Source organism: Hordeum vulgare, chromosome 7H (genome assembly GCF_904849725.1).
Source record: "Hordeum vulgare subsp. vulgare chromosome 7H, MorexV3_pseudomolecules_assembly, whole genome shotgun sequence".
In the NCBI taxonomy this organism is placed as follows: domain Eukaryota; kingdom Viridiplantae; phylum Streptophyta; class Magnoliopsida; order Poales; family Poaceae; genus Hordeum; species Hordeum vulgare.
In genome coordinates, this window is record NC_058524.1 from 275,519,843 (window position 1) to 275,542,042 (window position 22,200).

The following is a 22,200-nucleotide window of genomic DNA, read 5'->3' on the forward strand; positions in this document are numbered from 1 at the left end:
GTTTTGCTAATTATTGTTTTGCTAATTAATTCATCTCCAAAACAAAAAGTAAAAACTATTTTAGACCTCCTGAAATATTTGTTATAATATCCCCACTCATTTCCAAGGTTTTCAACATTTTTGGAAAATTATAGTTTCTGATTTCAATTTTTAAATTTGAAACCAGTGGCTTTTGCATTTATTTAAAATGCTTAAAGTGTCAAGAAAATAGTTTTCTCCAATGCTCATTTACTTTCATGATTTATCAGAAAGTTTGAACATTTCTTGAGGCCATTTTGGGTTCATTGATTTTGAACTAGTTTGAGATTTCCTTTAATTGAAATGGTGGCTAGGGTTTTGAGTTTTTCCTTTGCCACTTTATTGTTTTTGTTGAAACTTCTTAGATGCAAATGCAAAGAAAACATGAGCACAATGCTATCTTGCTTAAGGGTTAGGGATGTGACAAAAACGATACCCGCGATCTCATCGAAAGACAGAGACAACTTCGCCTCTATCAGTATCCTAAGAAGACACATTGCTTGGAGTGAAATTCAAGCTTATGCTTGTTGAAAGGACGGAGATTAGGCCAAACAGCACACCCAAAAATGCGAAGAAAACTATAGTTAGGTTTAGTGCCAAAGAGTCGTTCTAGTGGAGATTGATTTTTTATAACATGACTGGGTGTGCGATTAATAATATATACGGCGGTGAGGTATGCCTCATCTCAGAATTTTAAGGGCACTGATGCATGAGCAAGAAGTGATAGTCCTACTTCTACAATGTGTCTATTCTTGCATTCCGCGGAACTGTTCTGTTGATGATCATGAGGCAGGAAACATGATGAGTGATCCCAATACGCTCAAAAAAGGAATTGAGCTTTTGGTATTCACCACCCCAATCCGTTTGCATAGCAATAAGTTTACGATCAAAGAGACGTTCAACGTATTGCTGGAAAATACGAAAATTCTCAAACACATCAGACTTATGTTTAAGCAAATAAATCCAACTAAACTTGTTGAAATCATCAATAAAACTGACATAAAATTTATGTCTTCCTATAGAAATAGGCACAGGGCCCCAAACATCCAAAAAACAAGCTCTAAAGGAGCTTTTGACTCACTAGTTGATCGAGAGTATGGTAGCTGATGGCTTTTAGCCATCTGACATGCATCACAAACTAAGAGATGATATTTTTATTAGACACTGGAAGACTAAAATTACGAAGAATTTGTTGGACCACCAGAAAAGCAGGATGCCTCAAGCGCTTGTGCCATCGAGACGTAGAGGGTTTGATTACACCAAGCACTTCTCGCTTAGGAGCCACGTGGTGACCCGTGACAGGAAATAAGTGCCTCTTACTCCTGCCTTGAAGGAGAACTCTCCGTGTTGCCTGATCCTTGACAAAGAAGAATTGAGGGTGAAGTTCAAGGTAAGCATGGTTATCTTCCATAAGTTGGTATGCGGAAAGAACATTTTTGCATGCACATGGAACATGAAGAATATTGTTCAATTTAAGTGAGCCTTGGGGAGTAGTTAAAACCGAATGACCAACATGTGCAATATCCATACCATGTCCACTTGCAGTGTGGATTTGCTCGTTGCCGGTGTAGCGATCACGAACCGCAAGCCTTTCAAGGTCACCTGCCAAGTGATCCGTGGCTCCGATGTCAAGATACCAATTGGTATCTATGCCATAGGAGTTTGTAGCAGCGTTGGCAGAACGATCACCGCCACCTCCACCTCCCTTTTGACGCTAAAAGTTGTTGTTGTCGCGATCATACCTCTTCTTGCAGCGCCAAGCTCCATGGCCCTCAAGCTTACAGAGTTGGCACTTGATCATGTCTCCTCCACCTTGGCGAGTGTCGGAGTTGTTGGAGGTGTTGTTGGAGCGAGGACTCCCGCCCCCAGAGTTGTTGTTGCTGCCGCGGGTGTTGCTGCCCCCTCTGGAGTTGCCACGAGATGGGCGGCTGAAGCCACCACGGTTGCCTCACTTGGAGGCCAGATTGGCGCTAGGGTTGTTGTAGGCGCTCTGGGCTTCGATGCGGGCTTCGGCCGAGAGCAGGAGGGATTAGAGCTCATTCAGGCCGACCCCTTGATCCACGCGCATGGATATGGCAGAGACAAAGGGATTGTAATCTTCATCCAAACCTTCCAAAATATGCGAGACTACCTCATCTTCGTCAAGCTGCTTACCAGCAGCCGCCAGTTCATCAGCAATAGTTTTCATCTTGCAAAAATATGCAGCAGCAGAGAGATCCCCCTTGCGGGTGCGACCAATCTGGGAACGAAGTTGACTTATCTTGGCTCGAGATTGCGACGAAAAACTCTGCAGAATAGCCGCCCAAACAGCTGCTGCAGTGTCGAGGTTGTTCACCTGATGCAGAACTTCTCGAGTCATGGTGGCGAGGAGGAAGGTGAGGACCTACTCGTCCTGGGTCACCCAAATGGTGTGCTCTGAATTGACAGCCTCCTCCACCACCTTCTTGCCAGAAACCTCTTTCTCTGTCGTCGGGATCAGAGCTAGTTCCTTGATGGTGCCGTCCAGGTAGCCGATCATCCCGACGGCCCTGATGTGCGGCATGACCTGGGTCTTCCACACCAGGAAGTTCTCCCTGGTCAGCTTCTCTGTCACGGTGTGGCCTAGCGAGGCAGGCGAGGGAACGGCCATAGCAACCGAGGATGAAGACGACATAGCTCTAGCAGATGCGATGGGAAGAGAGAGCTCTGTATACCATGTAAAAAACGAGGCTGAAGCGTATACCTCTCGGCAGGGACGCTTACGTGGTAATATAGAGAAGAGTTACAGGTTGGTTAGACGAAGGATTGATCTCCAAGAAACTAACAGAAGGAGGAGATCGAATCCTAACAGCCTAACACATTTACAACAGAAGGAAACACACGCACGCACCCTAACAAGCTTCGATTTATACAACATCGAGATTACAATGTTTAACAGTAACCACTGTAGAAGGGGACTATGTCGGAGATCAAGTTCTCGCATCGAAAGTTGTCAGAGGAACCGAAAACAACTTGCAGTGTGACGACGCCCATGCATTTGGTCTCCACACCGGGTATGACTCCCTTAAATGCTATCAAACACGAGGACAATGCATAGTTGGTGTTGGATGGCCTTCACAAGTGCATTCATGACAACATCGTTGGCTGGTATGTGTTTACTACAGGGTGAAAGATAACCTCGTGACAACTGTGAGATGTAAGTCCTTAGCCACTTGCAATATGATTTACGTATATCCATTGTGGGCTTTGAGGTCTTATTGCTTGTCGTGTCCGTTGTAGTGATGACAATTGGATTTATGACACGCACTACATCAGGAGTACAACGGTCCCAACCTTGAATGCTACATCACCGAGGTGAGCTGATTGGTTGATGAAAACAAAACAGAACTACAGCATCGGCAGCTGATTACCTGTGCAAGGCAATTTTGCTTATGAGGTTTTCTCGATGAGGGGGCACAAGGGTGAACTACCATTTTTCATGATATAGGATTTCATGTTTTGGAGACGATGGATATGCAGGTGTCTGTTGTGTGTCATTTTGGTTTGGGCTACGAAGACTACATGGTGCACTGATGCGAGAAGTGAGATATTTTGATGGAGCAACTAGCTTGTTTTAGCTTTCACCACATTTAGATGGTGTGGCATTGCTTGTAACCAGACTCTGATGACCGAGTACTTGTGTTGTAGCGGAGACACTTCAACTTCGCAAATGATGATGGGCTGAAGGAGAGTGTTAGTTTCCATCCCACATGCTAGGTGTGAAGGTTACTGTGATCCCAGTTTGGTTGCCATCGTGTAAACATATCAATGCAAGAATCAAGTTAGTGTGATCTTGAATTTATTGCGCCCTACATATTAATGTGTTGGCACTTTCTATGATGTTGGTGTCTAATGATGAAAGACGATTGAAGCAAAAAATGGTGCATCACTGAGGGAGATGTGTAGCGTTTGAGATGCTAGGCATTTTAGATTTTTGGAGAGCATAAATCTATCAGCGTTGGATCATTTGCGGTGTTTTGGATGCTATACATTTTAGATTTTTGGAAAATATAACTCTATCGGCGTTGGATCATATAGCATGGCCAAGTCAACGGGACAACATTTCGATCGTGATACATGTTTTTCGTTTCTGAGACATGTCAAATTCAACTGGGTTTGAAAGCATAACTTGCATTTCTTATACCCCCGTTCGCTAATTATTCGCATATGATCACTTGAACTTTGATAAATCAAAGTTGTACCACATAGCATTATGAATGACTAATCTATTATCCTTTTTCATGATGTGATTCAGCCGTAATCATAACTTATGCTTATGCGTTGCATCGCACACTCAAAATTCTCTTACATTATACCATCCGGTCGTGATCATCATTATGTTTTCTCATGCAGTTCCTCAATGTTCCATGGCCACAAGGCTGGATGATCATAGTATGGGATATGGTCACCAAAGTTATCATATATTCATATGCACAATCAATTCCTACCAACCAAGGTTTACGTTGGTTGATGGTGTTCTGATGTCCTTTGGGAAAGTTTCCTTCTGGCGAGACGGTCAGTTGGTTTGGTGACTGAGACACTAAGCACGTATGTGTTCTTGTTGGTGTTCTGGCTGTGTAAACGTCGGCGAGTGCGTGCTGCCAGCGGGCTCTCCGATGGAGGTCTGCAGCTGGGTGTGCAACTACGGGCTGGTGCAGCACCAGCACGTACCACTGTTAATCCACGTGGCGACTGAACTCCGGGAGGTAGCTGTCCGGCTGCCCTTGGGTCTCATGAATCGACATCGGACAGCCTGTGATGCATGAGAAGGATAGACAACTTTAGATCCTCCGTAACTAGTCCCTAAACAACTACTCCCTCGGTTTCTAAATATAAGTTTTTTAAGATATTTTCTTAAGAGTTTACATACGAAACAAAATGAGTGAATCTATACTCTAAAGTATGTCTATATACATCCGTATGTAGTCCACTAATGAAACCTCTTTAAAGACTTATATTTAGGAATGGAGGGAGTAGTTGTTGCTGCGATGGAAGACTTCAACATTGCATGATGCACTTGTGAAAACGAATCCCAGCTCAGGAGCCGTCGCAATCAGTAAAGGGACAAAGGGAAGTATCTCTTCGGGGCGAAAGAAGATGTATTCCCTCTGTCACGGTTTAGAATACGTGTTTAAAAAAATTAAAACGTAAAGGATTATTAATTGGCTGTGAGATGAAGTGAAAAATAACATTCATTCTATGCATGCATATAGAAATAATACAACGAAGTACTAATTAGCTGCTAGGAATAAATGCAATGCGTCTTAAACCTCATTATGAAAATGGACGTAAATTTAACCGTGCCTTGTAAAGTGTGACGAAGGAAATAGTCATGAAAGCTGAACTAATTTTGATAAAAAAGGAAACACGGTGGAGCGGCGAGCCAATTTGGTTCGCAATAAATGGGCCGATAATCGTTATGAAAACGGCACACGCTCCCATGACGTTGGCGCTCTCGTGCGGGGGACGGCGGGCGTCGCAATAAATGTAATTGGTGGGTGGGTCATGGTCTCGAATATAGCCTCACATATGACTCGAATACGGAGGTTAATATTTAGGAGCGAACCCACAAATTTGAGCTCGTGTTCAGAAATTTCATTACGGACTACACATGGATACAAATATGGATATCGCTAGGCATCAGACTATAGATGAATTACATCTATCAGACCGGTAGGAGCCGTTGGATAGGAAGAAGGAGGTACGTCCAATTTGATAACTAACCCACGAGAAAAATTGGGTAACTCGCTAATTTATTGCTACTTCCTAACTGCTTCGACGAAGCACGACGTGAACTCTCACGCGGTCTCTCTCCAACCTCCTCCTTAAACGTTGCTTCCAGCCTTCACGCTTGCCTCTCTCTCGAGTCGTCATTTCTTCTTCTATAAACATAGCTTCCAAATTGCATGGCTCTTCAAATAAAGCAAAAGGTAGGAAGATAGGAAGCAATATGATCGGTTTGTTTCCTAACAGTACTCCATAGCCGTACCAACCTCCATGAATAAGGCTAGTTTTTACTTTTTATTTTTCACGTTAGGCTATTTGCTTTCTTATGAAGCATATCTACGTTTACAGCCAATGCATCGGCTGAACTCTCGGACCGGTCGCGTGCGAATCGTGCGATCCCTCTAAATCTGGCGGTCCCTACGCCCCCGCGCTGCTGTCGGCCCTGCGCTGCTGCCGCCCGCATCGCCGATGCCTGCCCTTGCGACCGCCCGCATCACTGGTTCTTGTCCCCGACGATCATCCGCTCCGCCGGTTCCAGCCTCCGCCTGTCGCCCTCGTCGCCTGCTGCCATGGCCGGATTCGCTCGTATACAAGTGTTGCAACCGTCATCTAAGGCAGCTTCAAACGTTGTTGAAAAAAGCTTTAACTATAGACACAGAAAGTTTCAGTCGGCTCTGCCCACCAAGAAAAGCTGTAACCGTAGTTGCATTTTGCTACTACCGGCTAACTTTTTTGCTACATCCATCAAGGTGGAACTGCGACCTAACGACGGTGTGACGATTTTTTGCTGCAACCATAGTGCATTTTGCTAATACCGGCGAACTTTTTTGCTACATCCATCAAGGTGGAACTGCGACCTAACGACGGTGTGACGATTTTTTGCTGCAACCATAGTGCATTTTGCTAATACCGGCGATCTTTTTTGCTACATCCATCAAGGCGGTGTTGCAACCTCGCGACGACGACGACGATGATTTTGCCGCAACCATGTTTTTGTTGCATATATACATAAATTTACTACATCGCTGGTTGTTTTTGCTATCATCAATGTTTTTTGTTGTATGGCTTGATCTGACGATCAAACAGGGTTCGATCTGACCTTATGCGCGCGACCGGACGAAAGTTTTGGTCGCTCGCCGGCGCAGATCAGCGCCCTATTTAAATTTGCTTCCTTGAGTTGTGTGTGACTGCTTACGTTTTTGTTCAATATATGCGAAAATAAACCTGGTTCTGTTTATCAATCAATTTGCTTCCACGGTGAATTAAACTTGTTATGTTGAATAGAAATTTATTTTCTATGTAATGAAAAAAATCCAATCAACTAGAGCATTGCTCTAACCGAACAAGACCTCCTTTCTATAAAAAAATAATTATTATGATCTTCTTCCATAAGTACGTATAGCACATGTTTCAATCATATTAGGTAAGTGGTTCAAAGAAATAGAAATGTGCTCAATTTGCTTTCATCTTACACAAATCGTGCTTCCAATATTACAAACCACGCTTTATAATCCATAGTTTTTTTCTTTCCAAGTGGTCTCGTGTGGTGTGCTTTAATTTTTCAGCTGATATCATTCCATGTGTTATGATTGCATATTTTTAGCTTACTAGCAATTTAATTTCTTTACAAATAATATGTACACTTCCTGTCTACTATGTCGCACCACCACTAGGTCATGTCCCAGTACCTCCCTGCTCCATCTACCATGTCCGGCTAGCCTCTAAGACCTCCTTTTGTCGTCCAAATCTATGGGTGTTGACATCGTGATCCACAAGAGTCCGGCGTCGAGTGGCAAGGCTGACCCCATCAAGGGGGACAACACACTTGACCTTCAACCACCGAGTGTATCTTGCTACTTTCCTTTTGAAATGATGACATTAATATGCTTGATCTCAGGTCGCCACCATCGATGACCTTAACATGCATGCTCATCATCAACAAAGCATGATCTTCCACTCTCGTTAGCCCTGCAAAAATTTAGGGAGCATCAATAGTTAGATTACGATACAGAACATGATACCTATGAAATAATATGAAGCATGGAAACGAAGCAAACTGAACACAACTTAGAAGCACAAGTGTGAAGCATATGAAGCAAACCGTACAGTACATAACCTGCAAAAAAGAAGCAAACTGTACACAATGTTGAAGCATAAACTATGGCACATATGAAGCAAACTGTGCACTGTGAAGAAGCACATGTATGATACAAATGAATCATGAAAAATCTCATGCATTATATTCCTGGAATCTCAACGTGACCTCAACATAGTGAAAGCACATTTTTCCAAAAGGAGATATAAAAGATTTATGCATAGTCGTTCAACTTAAGAGAATAAAGGGGGTGACATGCATCTTCTCCATCATATATGTGAAGTTTAGGACGCATGACAAGTATGAGGCATCGAGACGAAGCAATACTGAATACAATGTACAAGCACAAGTTTGATGTCAATGATCCATTCTAGGAGACCCTCTCGGGCTGAGAATGTGCCAACATTGAGAAGATTCCCCATTTTTTGACGAATGGGGTCTTTCCGCGCCTTCGGGAGACGTAGGACAAGATCATGTAACCGACCAGCTACATATCGACTTTGAAGTTCTTTTTTAGTCATTTTTGAGTGTGATCTCAGAACATACTGAATATAATGTGTTAGCATTTCTGAAAGAAGTGTTAGAAGAAAATAAAGTGATATATTCGATGTGTGGTGACAATTAGTTGTATGGAAGCATTACATCAGAACTAACAAAGGTGTATTTGTTGTCTGATGAGATCAAGAATGTAGGAAGCACGAAATATGGACACTCAACTATACAGAACATTACATTGGTATTAGTAAGCTTGGTGCCATTATGAGGATGCATCTGTTGTGTTGCCACCACACGTATCTGAATCTGTTGTGAGCGATTAAGAGATGAGGGTGACAAATTGGTCAAAATTGATCACATTTTAAAATGTAGGAACTAAAAGCGAAAGCATTTTTTCTAGACTACCGTTGCAAATTGGCCACAATTTAGAAGCATGAGTGTATGAACCTGAGACAAACTACAGAGGTTGCAATTTTAGTATTAGATGGAACCAAGGAAACAAAACAAAATTACCGCCAACGATGGGTACATATATATTGGCTGCATCGTATATAGGAACATTGAAGCATAAGTGGCAGAAGATTCGTCAAATTCAATGGAAGCACTGAAAAAAAATTGAAACTAAGGAAAAATGTTCACAATACTAGGTTGTTGGATGAATTACAAACAAAATCCCTAAATGAGGCAGTTCAAATACCTTGGATTTGGAGATTGGACGCTCTGCATAGGGCAGAATTTGTGCAGTCCGATGCCCGTTCTACGGCCGGCAGGAGAAACCCCCAATGCTGTGGATTCGATCGGTGGTGGAGCCTAGCGAAGTACGTATCGCGGCCTTGATTTGGGCCTTGAACTGCTATTGCCAGGATGAAGCATCGCCTCCCAAGGTATGCATCGGTGGAGAGGACTAGGGGCAGCCGTGATGCTCCACAGAGAGGATCGAAAGAGGAACTGGGGGCGAAAGCTGGTCGGAGAGGTGGAAGTGGTAGGCACATCGACCTGGCCGCCAAGGTGGATCTGCGAGTCCGATGGAGCAATGGATCTGGCGAGGAGAGCAGATCTGGCCAAATGGGCCGGGTAAATGGGATGGCCCAACAGCCCGCGTGCCTGGCACGTCACGGGCCCGGCCTGGCACGAGCTAATCATGCTCGAGCCCGGCACGAAGCACGCCTCAGGCCGTGCCTGGAGGCTGGGCACGCGGGTCGGCACGGCACGGCCCGTTTATTTTTTATATATATATTTTTAGATTTTTTTAATATATATATATACAAAAATATGGCCCAATAGGCTAAAAAATAAGCCCATATGGCTAAAAAAAATATGGCCCAGCGTGCTAATCGGGCCAACATGCCAGTCCGTTTAATAATCGGATCGTGCCTGGGCCTAGAGACGCAGCCCACGGGCCGGCACGACACGACCCGACTAATAAACGTGCCTGGGCGAGCCGGGCCGGGCCGTCTGGAGGGGAGCTTGGTGGCAACACAGAGCTGACAATGAGTGAGCAAGGTGGGGGCTGAGCTTGGGCGGGGCGAGCAATTATGGATGATGTTCCGACCCGTTTGGCCAGGTCTGGAGGAGAGCTTGGTGGCAACGCAGAGCTTGCGGTGAGGTGGGCAAGGTGGGGGCAGAGCTTGAACGGGGTGACCGATTATGGATGATAGGCTCGCGAGTGATTATTGGGAGGGGATTACGTGCAGGGTTTACGCTGATGGTTTTCTTTGATTTTGTTCCCATTTTTTCCCATATATATGAGGCACAATCTTGAGCATAGATTTCAAACGAATCGACGGCCTTCGAATGGTCTGTCGCTGGCGTTTCTTCAGAGCACAGATAGGAAGTGTTTACCTACAAATATTTAGATGCATTCGTTCGTAGTGAAATCTCTGAAAATACTTTTTAGGAACGAAGCGACTTTGAAAAGACAGAAATTGGCTGCAAAAGTCCAACCAAACCACTGGCTTAGACTTTCTCACTAATCTCATTCCAAGTTGATCCGATAAATTGTTATCTACAATTTTGCATAGACAGCACTTCAACTAATATCTCGAACTAACTGCAACAGTAAATAGTTCTGTATTTTTCTTTGGACTGTCGCTATACACTAGTGTGTTGTTAAACTTCATTTCCCCCCTTTTTCAGACAAACTCTTTGTCAAAATGGAGCACTAAATTGATCAATCCAGGAACCAGCCAAAGATACCCAATTCAGACTGTTTTCCACAAGAAACTCCCAAAACCATAGATCCACTGCAAGAACTGAAGAAAAGATGAGCAAAGCAAGTGTTTCGTATCTATTCAAAGGCCACCCTGAAACCTCAGCCATCGTCTTCAAGAATGGAAGCGATTTTTTATCTAGCTCCCGGCTTCTTATTGACCATGCAGTGACCCATTGCACATTGGATGGGACCATATTCAGCTCTTCTCGAAGACGTCTTCCAAGGTCTGGCATGTGGCCACCTCCGTACAGAACCGCTATTCTCCTGTACCCTCGGTTTATCGCACCCTTTATCTTCTCAGTTGCAACTCTGTTCCTCTCCCCAATTATAACCGACTTATCCTCGGCAGGTGCAGTCATGGCGGTGAAACTGTATACGAGAAAAATAAGAATTAGTAAATGAAGACCCATAATTAGCATTACTTGTGTGAATATACTCACTCGGAGGTCAATTGCTTAGCCAGAAAAATCTTAAGAGCAGCTCCTAAATCTAGTTTGGATAATGCTTTGAGCTCGGGATATCCATCTTGCTTATCCACTGGCAAACAAAGCCCGGTGATAACAAATAATCCAATAAGTGGCATCGGTAGAACACGTGAGGCCCATAGCAACTTGGATCTCCAGAAATCAAGACCATCTGGAGAATTTGGTTGTACTAAGGCTTTAGTTGATTTCAGGGTCATGTCCACTGCAAATGTGAGAAAGCTTTCACCTCTTTCAGTCTGAAAACCATAAAAAGCAGAATACATTTAGTCCACAATTTTTTGGAGGGCCTCGACAGAAAGAGGAGGTACAGAGCAGTGCACACATGAGCTTCAGAAGCTCTTTGCTATGAAATCTGCAAATCAAGAAGTTACACCCATCAACCTCCAACCATAATAACGCAATTTCACCTTGAAACTTATCCTCTTGAGAAGTTTCACAAGGAAAACTGCAATAAGTGGAAAGACATAATCTACTATTATATGGTAACTGTACTTCTGAGGAGGAGGATGAAGTCCAAGATGGCAGTGCTGATGACGACAACAAGTGAACAGGCTGTTGTGGTTTAGCTGGAGTCTCTTTTTCTGTACTTTTGAGTGTGGCTGCGTTAATCAAATAAACTTCGGTCCTGGTCTGTTGACTTGTTGCTAGCATTGTTACCATTTTAGCTCTTCTAGGTTTAAGTTTGTTCTGGCCATAATAGTGAAGGAATACAAGATAAGGTGGGTTTCGGCCCCCCCTCCAAGGGTTGGATGAAATTGCCCTCTCCCTCTATAAATGTAGCCCTTGGTTTAGCTAAAAGTTAGTCACAGCTGCAACTTCACATACTTCATTTGTGTCCAAGGATCATGCCAAGAACGCTTATGAAACCACAGCTTTCATCATTAATCAATTATCTTTTATCCGCAACATCCAGATTGCAAATCTTGGTTCTTCTTTGTTCTCTGCTTGCTTGCAGGAATTAGACCTTCGTGGTCCAGTTGATCGCGTTCCGGCGTGGCCAATAACATCTTGGAGTTGGTTTAGAGATTGCTAAGGCGCAACGTCGTCACATGTTGTAGTCTGATCGTCAAAGTCGACTCCACCAAAATCAATAGCTACCATCTCATGGAAAGATAGGGACACCCTTGCCCCTATTACCACAGTTGCTCCTCCTCCCACACTGGCCACTACTGCCCTGCATCTCCAGATCACATGCCCTTGGTGGAGCAACGCCAGGGAGTCGCGGAACAGCGGGGAGGCAAGCCGCGCTTGCTAGGAGGCGAGCGGCGTGAAGGAGGGGTTGTTGGCGCCGCGGAGTAGCTCGTAAAGCGGCTGCGCGCTTAGGACAAGCTCGTAGGAAAGAAAGAGGGAGTCGTCGGGGGAGGCCGTGGTGCCTTAGAGGCGCACGGTGGCCAAGCAAGGTGAGACCTTGACCAGGTCGCGCCACAGTGCGGCGCAGAAGACGGCGACCGGTTGGTCACGGAGCATGCAAGGAAGGAGTTGGAGGAGGACACGGCTAGGCGGTGCACAGTGGAGAAGTTGGCGCTGGCGGCGACGAACTCCGTGAAGGTGGGGAGGGGCAGGTCCAGGAGCGAGTACTTAATGGAGGAGCTGGCCATGGACGGCGCGCGGTGGCCATAGCGCTCTTGGTCTTGCACATCTGATGATGCCTGTGGACACCAACCATCTGGTCGTATTCTGGGAGGTTACCAGGCTGAGTGAGAGGCCGCCAACAGCCAGATTGGAGTGGGGATGCCACACGGTGGCGGAAAGTAGATGTCGGCAACGAGGAATGAGGCAGAGGGAGCCGGTCATGCGGCTGCGGAAGGATGGATACGTCTAGGTCAATTCATCAACATAACATCCAAACATGAAATTGGCATTGCTACATTGTTGGATTCTAACAAGCAGTTTCATCCGGAACCAAACAATAGATTGGTATTGTAGCATATTTCCAAAACAAGGTTGATCTGATATTGGACCCAATGCAATTCGTTCACTTTCAATACATACATCCAAACAAAGCATTATGTATCACAATATATATTACCTTAATGATATGTACTTGATTATCAAAATTCAAGCCTTGACTAATATTAATCCACTAGTATGTGGATTATGTTATACAAAGTTGGTTTTGTATTCAATTTGTATTAAAAAACTTCCATATGGTTCTGACTTCTTAACTATTAAAGATGTTACTCCCTCCAATCCATATAAGATCAGCGACAATTAATATGGATTGGAGGGCAAAAAAGTTGCAGTTACTGCTTGAACTTGGACAGCGAATTTATTTTATATTTCTGAACAAAGCGAGCAATATTATAGTAGTTCTCAACTTTGTAGTTACACCATAAATGTGAGTTAGTTCTTAAAATGTGTTCAGTAATATAAGGATCATTTGACTTTCCGAATTGAAGCTTTAACTAAATTTAATCCAATAGAGTTATGCAACATCAAAGCATGGCAAGCAAGGAAGTGACCTACAACCATGCACATTATTAAGAATAGGCATGACGCACAAAGGAAAGATTGCTAACATGATTATGGATGGCTAGATAGGTCTAACACTCTAAGCACTGGTATGGTGCAAGAAAGGTTATTGCATTAATTTAATTATGACAAAAAATACTATTCACTACCGGATATAGGAGGCATAACTGTTAGGAATATGCAGCTTCTATTCCGTGAGGGCCGATGGCCAATATATATATATACATGTATGTTATGAATAAGCAACTTGTATTCCCATGAGGTCATAGGCCGATATATATACATGAACAGGTGTGAAACATATGCAGGAAACCCCTTATACAACGGGATAAATACAAAAGGATACATGACTTATATTATAACTCTAACACCCCCCTCAAACTCATGGTGGATGAACAACACTGAGTTTGGAGAGATAAAAGCCATGTTGTGCTCTAGTTTGGGCCTTCGTCAGGAAATCCACCAACTGTAACTCGGAAGGCACATACTGAAGAGCAATAACCTGATCCTACACACCAGCGCGCACATAGAGAGCATCAACACCAATATGCTTGGTGAGCTCATGCTTCACAGGATCGCGCGCAATGCTAATAGCACCTGTACTGTCAGATAAGAGCAGAGTCGGTGTAGTGACAGAAACACCAAAATCCTGAAGTAACCATCGTAACCAAGTCACCTCTGCCGTCAAAAGAGCCATGGCTCGGAACTCAGCCTCTGCACTCGAACGGGAAACAGCAATCTGTTTCTTCGTCTTCCAGGGAATGAGAGAACCACCAAGAAAAACACAGTAAGCAGAAAGTGAACGGCGATCTGAAGGATCACTAGCCCACGTAGCATCCAAATAGGCCTGAAGCTGCAAAAAATTGGAGTGAGGAAAGAATAGACGGTGAGAGATCGTGCCCCGAAGATATTGGAGAACACGAAGGAGATGACTATAGTGAACCGATGTGGGAGCGGAGACGAACTGACTCAGAATATGAACCGGATAAGAGATATCCGGACGAGTGACAGCTAGATAGACAAGACTGCCAACAAGATGACGATAACGCGTCGGGTCAGGCAAGGGATCACCGTCAGTATCACGGAGGTGAACATTGAGCTCCATGGGAGTCTCAACAATGCGCTCGTCAGTAAGAGCAGCACGAGCAAGAAGATCCTGGATATACTTTTCCTGGGATATAAAAAAGCCATCAGAGGTAGAAGAGACTTCAATCCCAAGAAAATAGCGAAGAGGTCCAAGATCAGACATAAGAAACTGCTCACTAAGACGGGCCTTTACAAAGGCAATATACTCGGGGTCATCCCCAGTGATGATCATGTCATCAACATAGAGAAGAAGAAGAGTCCGACCACGAGGAGAAAGGTGAATAAACAATGCCGGATCATGAGCACTGGCTGAAAAACCAACGGCAGTCACCACAGAGGCAAAACGCTCAAACCAGGCGCGAGGGGCTTGCTTAAGGCCACAGAGAGAGCGATGAAGACGACATACCATGCCATCAGGTACAGAATACCCAGGTGGTGGCTGCATGTACACCTCTTCACGCAGCTCACCATTAAGAAAGGCATTCTTAACATCAAGCTGAGATATAGACCAGTGGCGTGCAGCGGCCACAGCAAGAAGTGTACGAACAGTGGTCGTATGAGCCACAGGAGCAAAAGTCTCGTCATAATCACGACCATGCTCCTGCTGAAAACCACGAGCCACAAGACGAGCTTTGTGACGCTCAAGAGAACCATCGGAGCGAGTCTTAACCTTGTAGACCCACTTGCAAGTGATGGGACGAACTCCGGGAGGAAGGGAAACAAGATCCCACGTACCAGTGCGTTCAAGAGCAGCAATCTCCTCTGCCATCACAAACTGCCATTCAGGATGAACAACAGCCTGATTATAAGAAGTCGGCTCAAGAACAGGAGCACCAACGGTGGGAAATCCAAAGCGATCAACAGGCGGACGAGGACGAGAACGCAAGCCATAAGGAGGCTGAGACGAGGATGACGACACATCCACAGAGGCATCCACAGGACGTGAACGACGAGTGTAACACTGAGAAAAGATGGAACAATGGAAGGAGGAATCGCCAAGGTAGAATCGGGAGGTGGCGATGAAGAAGTCACCGGAGATGAAGGTGTAGAATCCGGTGACATGCTAGGCGAGGAGATCGTGGAAGATGGTGGCGGCAAATCGACTAGAGGTGGAGAAGCAGAGGGAGCGGAAAGAATAGGCAAAGGCTCGATGAGGGTCATAGGTGAGTCAGGAAAGGTGAGGAAAGAGATATCCTCCATCGAAAAGGTCGAGGAAGATGGGCGTGGGTAGAAGGGACGAGACGCATCAAAAGTCACATCTCGAGAGATACGCATCCGACGACCGATAGGATCCCAACAACGATAGCCCTTATGCTCATCATTGTAGCCTAAGAAGACACACTCAACAGACTGAGCGGTCAGTTTGGTGCGTCCGCGAGGGGCAAGAAGAACATAGCAAACACAACCAAACAAGCGAAGCATCGAATAATCAGAAGAACGATCAAAAAGACGCTCGAAAGGAACATCACCCTGTAGAGCAGCGGAAGGCTGTAGATTGATGAGGTAGGTGGAGGTGGAGACGGCCTCAGCCCAAAAATGAGGCGGGAGAGAGGCAGCAATCATCAATGCACGAGCCGTCTCAAGAAGATGACGATGCTTTCGCTCAGCCACACCATTCTGAGCATGAGCACCAGGATCGCTCAGCCACACCATTCTGAGCATGAGCACCAGGACAAGAGAATTGAGAGAGAGTTCCTTGCTCAGCAAGAACACCACGCAACATCTTAGAGATATACTCACCAGCGCAGTCAGCACGAAACACACGAATGGGTGAAGAGAACTGAGTATGAACCATGGCAGCAAAACGCTTATAAATAGACAACACCTCACTACGAGAAGTCATAAAATAAAGCCATATGTAACGAGAGAAGTCATCTATGAAAATAATATAGTATTTATGACCCCCTTTCGAAGCAAAGGGAGCCGGACCCCATACATCAGAATGGACTAAATCGAAAGGACGCTTAGACACTGACTCACTATGTGAATATGGTAACTGAATCTGCTTGCCAAGACGACAACCCTGACACTATAAGAGACATCTCCTGAGACAGACCCCAGAAGACCTCGACGAACTAAAGACGACAAACGAGAACCACACAGATGACCAAGTCGATGATGCCACTGCTGGAAGGACCTAGTAGCTGAGGCGACCGAAGCGGAGGAACTAGCGATAGTGGTGGCAGCAGAAGGAACATGAAGCCAGTCCAACTCCCAAAGACCCTGAGAATCACGGTGGCGAGGGCCAGCCCCAACCAGAGTGTGCGTGCGACGGTCCTGGACAAAACAAGAGTCAACGTCAAGGATGACGCGACAACCGGAATCAGTAAGTTGACCAGCAGAAAACAGATTCATGGTAAGTCGAGGAACATGAGCAACATCAGGAACAGAATAAGTGGTAAGATTGCCTCTACTAACGACAGAAAGAGGAGTACCATCAGCAGTGAGGACATGAACAGGAGAATCAAGCGATCGAAGAGAGGACAAAGTGGAAGAATGAGAAGACATATGAAAAGAAGCTCCACAGTCCAGAACCCATGGGGATGTACCTGACTGTGTAGAAGGTGGTTGCTCAGTGCGGGAAGCATCAGTCACAGAGCCAGCAGTACCCGTCGAGGAAGAACCTGAAGCAACGAGCAGACGCTTAAGTGTCAGAATATCCTGCTCAGTCAGAGCGATGGCTGAAGTTGTCGAGGTAGAGGACGAAGTCCCTGAAGATGATAATCGCGCCTTGCGCAGATGTTTCTTCTTCGTGTAGAAGTGGGACTCAATATGACCATCATTGTTGCAGTAGTCGCAATATGGACGGGGGCGACCTGAACCTCCAGAAGGAGTGGGCAAGAGCGGCGGAGCACTCGAGCGAGAAGGGGTCGGTGCAGCAGGGGGCGTAGAAGGAGCCCGAGCAACGAGCACAGAGGAAACCTCCAGCAAACCAGCACCACGTAAGCGAGTCTCCTCAGCACGAATCTCAGAAAGCGCCTCCATGAGAGAAATACAGCCACGAGCAAACAACTGAGCACGGCGAGGCTCAAACTCCTTACGGAGCCTAGACAGGAACTCGTAGACGCGATGAAACTCCAAATCGGCCTGGACAGCCTGGCAACAGGGGCAAGTACGACAACCAGCATTGCGGAGAGAATCAAGCTGGCGTCAGATAGCAGAACTATGTGCATAGAAGTCATCAACAGTAGAGTCACCCTGCTGAAAAGCATGCTCCTGACGGACCACAGAGAGGTATAAGGCATCACCAGAGGGCTCATAGCGTTGACGAAGGCGAGTCCACATCTCAAAGACAGTAGGAAGGCCCAGAAACTCAGAAGCAAACTGAGGCAGAACACTAGCAGTGAGAACAACTGCAGCACGAGCATCATCATCAAGCCACTGGGTGTAAACAGACAGAGCACCATGATACACCTGAAGAGCCTCCTCATAAGTCAAAACCTTCTCATCATAAGCACGAATAGCAGACTCATCAGCAACCTTAGCCGCATCCTTCGCAGCCTGAGGAGCATCCGCGTGAAGAACCGGTGGGGTCGGAGGAGTGGGAGCCACAGGAGGAACCGGACGTGGCGGACAGCAGACCTCGCCAGAAAGAACACCCCAGAGACGGATGCCACGCATATGAATGCGCATGAAGCCAATGAACTCGGTGTAGTTAGTACCATCGAAGATCACCGAACATCGAGGGACAGCAACATAGCCCGACGCAGTAGACATTTTTTTAGGTCACACGGCAGCTGCAGATCAGAGAGGGCCGGCAGGATCTGACGATCGGGAGCAGAGCCGCCTCCTACCTCGAGCGGGGCCGGCGGGAGCCGAGCTTCCATCCTGCAGGGCCAGCGGGAGCAGAGCCTGCGACGAGGCGGGCGACTTCGAGCAGAGGCGCTCGGGAAGCAGCAGCAGCGGGAAAAGCGGCGGACTGGGGGCGGGCGAGAGAAGGGGGATCGGCGGCGGCGAGGATCCTATAGGATCGGCAGCAGGAGAAAGAGCCGGATTCGATCCCGTCTGGATCGATCCGAGCCGGAGCGGGAGCAGAAGCTGGATTCGATCCCGTCCTGGATCGTGGGTAGAAGCGACGAGGCAGGCGCTGGAACCGGATCCGATCCCGTCCTGGATCGATCCGAGCCGGAGCGGATCCGTCTTCCGAGCGGGAGCTGGCGACGAGGCAGGCGCTGACATGAGGATGACGAGGAGGAGTCGCTGCCTGACAGGAACGAGCCAGATAGGAGAGCGACGGCGTGGAGCGGATCAACAGCACGAGTTGCGGCGTGCAAAAGTTAACCTAGCTCTAATACCATGTTAGGAATAAGCAACTTGTATTCCCATGAGGCCATAGGCCAATATATATACATGTACATGTGTGGAACATATGCAGGAAACCCCTTATACAACGGGATAAATACAAAGGGGTACATGACTTGTATTATAACTCTAACAATGTAGAGGTGATAAATATGCAGGAAACTCCTTATAGAACGGGAAAAACATATAGGCCAGAATATAACTCTAACACCCCCTCAAACTTATGGTGGATAAACAACACTAAGTTTGGAGAGATAGAAGCCATGCCACGCTCAGTCTGGGCCTTCGTAAAGAAATCCACCAACTTTAACTCGGAAGGCACATACTGAAGAACAGTAACCTAATCCTAAACAACAGCGCGTACGTAGAAAGCATCAACACAAATATGCTTGGTGAGCTCCTGCTTCACAGGGTCACGCGCGATGCTAATAACACTTGTAGTGTCAGACAATAGCAGAGTGGGTATAGTGATAAAAACACCAAAGTCCTGAAGTAAGCACCATAACCAAGTCACCCCTGCCATCAAAAGAGTCATAGCTCGCAACTCAGTCTCTGCACTCAAAGGGAAACTGCAATCTACTTCTTCGTCTTCCGTGCAACATGAGAACCACCAAGAAAAACACAATAAGCAGAAAGTGAACAACGATATGAGGGATCACTAGCCCACATAGCATCCGAATAGGCCTGAAGATGTAAGGAGCCAAAGCGAGGAAAGAACATGCGATGAGAGATCATGCCCCAAACATATTGAAGAACACGAAGGAGGTGACTATAGTGAACCGAAACGGGAGCAGAGACAAACTAACTCAGAGTATAGACCGGGTAGGAGATACCCGGACGAGTGAAAGCTAGATAGACAAGACTCCCAACAAGATGACGATAATGCGTCAGACCAGGCAAGGGGTCACCATTAGTATCATGCAGGTGAACATTGAGCTTCATGGGAGTTTCAACAGTGCGCTCATCAGTAAGAGCAGCACGAGCAAGAAGATCATGGATATACTTTTCCTGGGAAATGGAAAAGCCATCAGAGGTAGAAGAGACCTCGATCCCAAGAAAGTAGCGGAGAGGGTCAAGATCAGACATAAGAAACTGCTCACTAAGACGAGACTTCACAAAGGCAATATACTCGGGGTCGTCGCCAGTGATAATCATGTCATCAACGTATAGAAGAAGAGTCTGACCAAGAGCAGAAAGGTGAACAAACAACGCTGGATCATGAGCACTCGCGGTAAAACCAACGGCAGTCACCATAGAGGCAAAACGCTCAAACCAGGCGCGAGGGGCTTGCTTAAGGTCATATAGAGCGACAAAGACGACATACCATGCCATCAGGAATAGAATACCCAGGTGGGTGCTGCATGTAAACCTCCTCACGCAGCTCACCATTAAGAAAGACATTCTTAACATTAAGCTAAGGCACAGACCAGTAGCAAACAGAGGCCACGGCAAGAAGTGTACGAATAGTGGTCATATGAGCCACATGAGCAAAAGTCTCATCGTAATCACGATGATGCTCGTGTTGAAAGCCACGAGCCACAAGACAAGCTTTGTAACGCTCAAGAGAACCATCGGATTGAGTCTTAACCTTGTAGACCCACTTACAAGTGATGGGACGAACATAGGGAGGAAGAGAAACAAGATCCCATGTACCGATGCGCTCAAGAGCAGCAAGCTCCTCTGCCATCGCAAACTGCCATTCGGGATGAACAACGGCTTCACGATAAGAGATCGGCTCAAGAACAACAGCGCAATGGTTGGAAACCAACGCAATCAACAGGCGGAAGCGGACAAGGACGCAAGCCATAAGTAGGCTAAGATGAGGAGGATGACACATCTGTAGATGCATCCACATTATGCGGACGACGATATAATACTGAGGAAAAGATGAAAGAATACGAGGACGGATCTCTGGAATAGGCGAAGGTAACGAAGAAAACACCAGAGGTGAAGATGCAGAATCTTGTGACAAGCAAGGTGAGGAAACCATGGGAGATGGTGGCGTCGGATCTTCAACAATCGTTGAAGGATGGGCAGGAGGACGAACGGGCAAAGACTTGGTGGGAGTGATAGGTGTGTCAGGAAAAGTGAGGAAAGATATATCCTCCACTTAAAAGTTCGAGGAAGATGGACGCGGGTAGAAGGGGTGAGACTCATCAGAAGTCACATCCTGAGAAATACGCATCCGACAACCGACGGATTCCAACAACGATAGCCCTTATGCTCATCATTATAACCTAAGAAGACACACTCAACAGACTGAACAGACAGTTTGGTGCGTTCACGGGGGGCAAGAAGAACAGAGCAAACACAACCAAACAAACAAAGCGTCGAGTAATCAGGAGAACGATCAAAGAGAGGCTCAAAACCCTACAGAGCAGTAGACGGCTGAAGGTTGATGGGATAGATGGAAGTGGAGACGGCCTCTGCCCAAAAGTGAGGCGAAAGAGAGGCGGTGATCATCATCACACGAGCCGTCTCAAGAAGGTGAAGATGCTTGTGCTCAGCAACGCCATTCTGAGCATGAGCACTAGGAGAAAAAACTAAGCAAGAGTACCCTAGAGTACCCTGCTCAGCAAGAACTCCACGCAACATCTTGGAGATATACTCTCCAATAGTCAGCACGGTACACACAAATAGGCGTAGGGAACTGAGTGTTAACCATGGCAGCAAAACGCTTATAGATAGATAAGACCTCACTACAAGAAGGAATAAAATATATCTGTGTGTGGCGAGAGAAATCATCTATAAAGATAATACAGTAGCGATGACCTCCTTTGTAGGCAAAGGGAGCTGGACCACAGGCATCAGAGTGAACAAGGTCAAAAGGACACCAAGGCACAATGTCGCTATGAGGATAAGGTAACTGGACCTGTTTACCAAGCCAACAACCCTGACAGTCTAAAGACACACCGCCGGAGACGGATCCAAGAAGACCACGTCGAACTAAGGATGAGAGACGAGAGCCACACAAGTGACCAAGGCGATGATGCCACTGCTGAAAAGAGCTAGTAGACAAGGCAACAGAGATGGAGAGACTGGCGGCGGTGGCAGCGGATGGAAGGTGAAGCCAGTCAATCTCCCAGAGACCCTGAGAGTCACGACGCCGGGGGCCAGCACCAAGGAGAGCACCAATGTGACGGTCCAGAACGGAACATGAATCAAAGTCGAGAATGACCCTGCAACCAAAGTCAACAATCTGACCACCCGAAATGAGTTGCATGGTAAGTCAAGGAACATGAGCCACATTGGGAACAAGAAAAGATGATGTGCTAAGAGTGCCTCGACCA

General features: G+C 46.3%; 1 protein-coding gene and 1 pseudogene across 1 annotated transcript in view; both read right to left on the reverse strand.

Moving 5' to 3' along the window:
• Positions 1-2,069: 2,069 nt before the first annotated feature.
• Positions 2,070-2,167, reverse strand: LOC123414473 (annotated as a pseudogene).
• Positions 2,168-10,278: 8,111 nt separating this feature from the next.
• LOC123406950 overlaps positions 10,279-22,200 on the reverse strand; it is a 41,518-nt gene continuing 29,596 nt past the window's right edge. Inside the window, exons 4-5 of the mRNA XM_045099969.1 lie at positions 11,006-11,286; positions 10,279-10,934 (exon numbers count right to left, since the gene is read on the reverse strand). Coding sequence (XP_044955904.1) covers positions 10,502-10,934; positions 11,006-11,286 — 714 coding nt within the window. The 3' untranslated portion in view covers positions 10,279-10,501. The remainder of the gene's footprint in view (positions 10,935-11,005; positions 11,287-22,200) is intronic.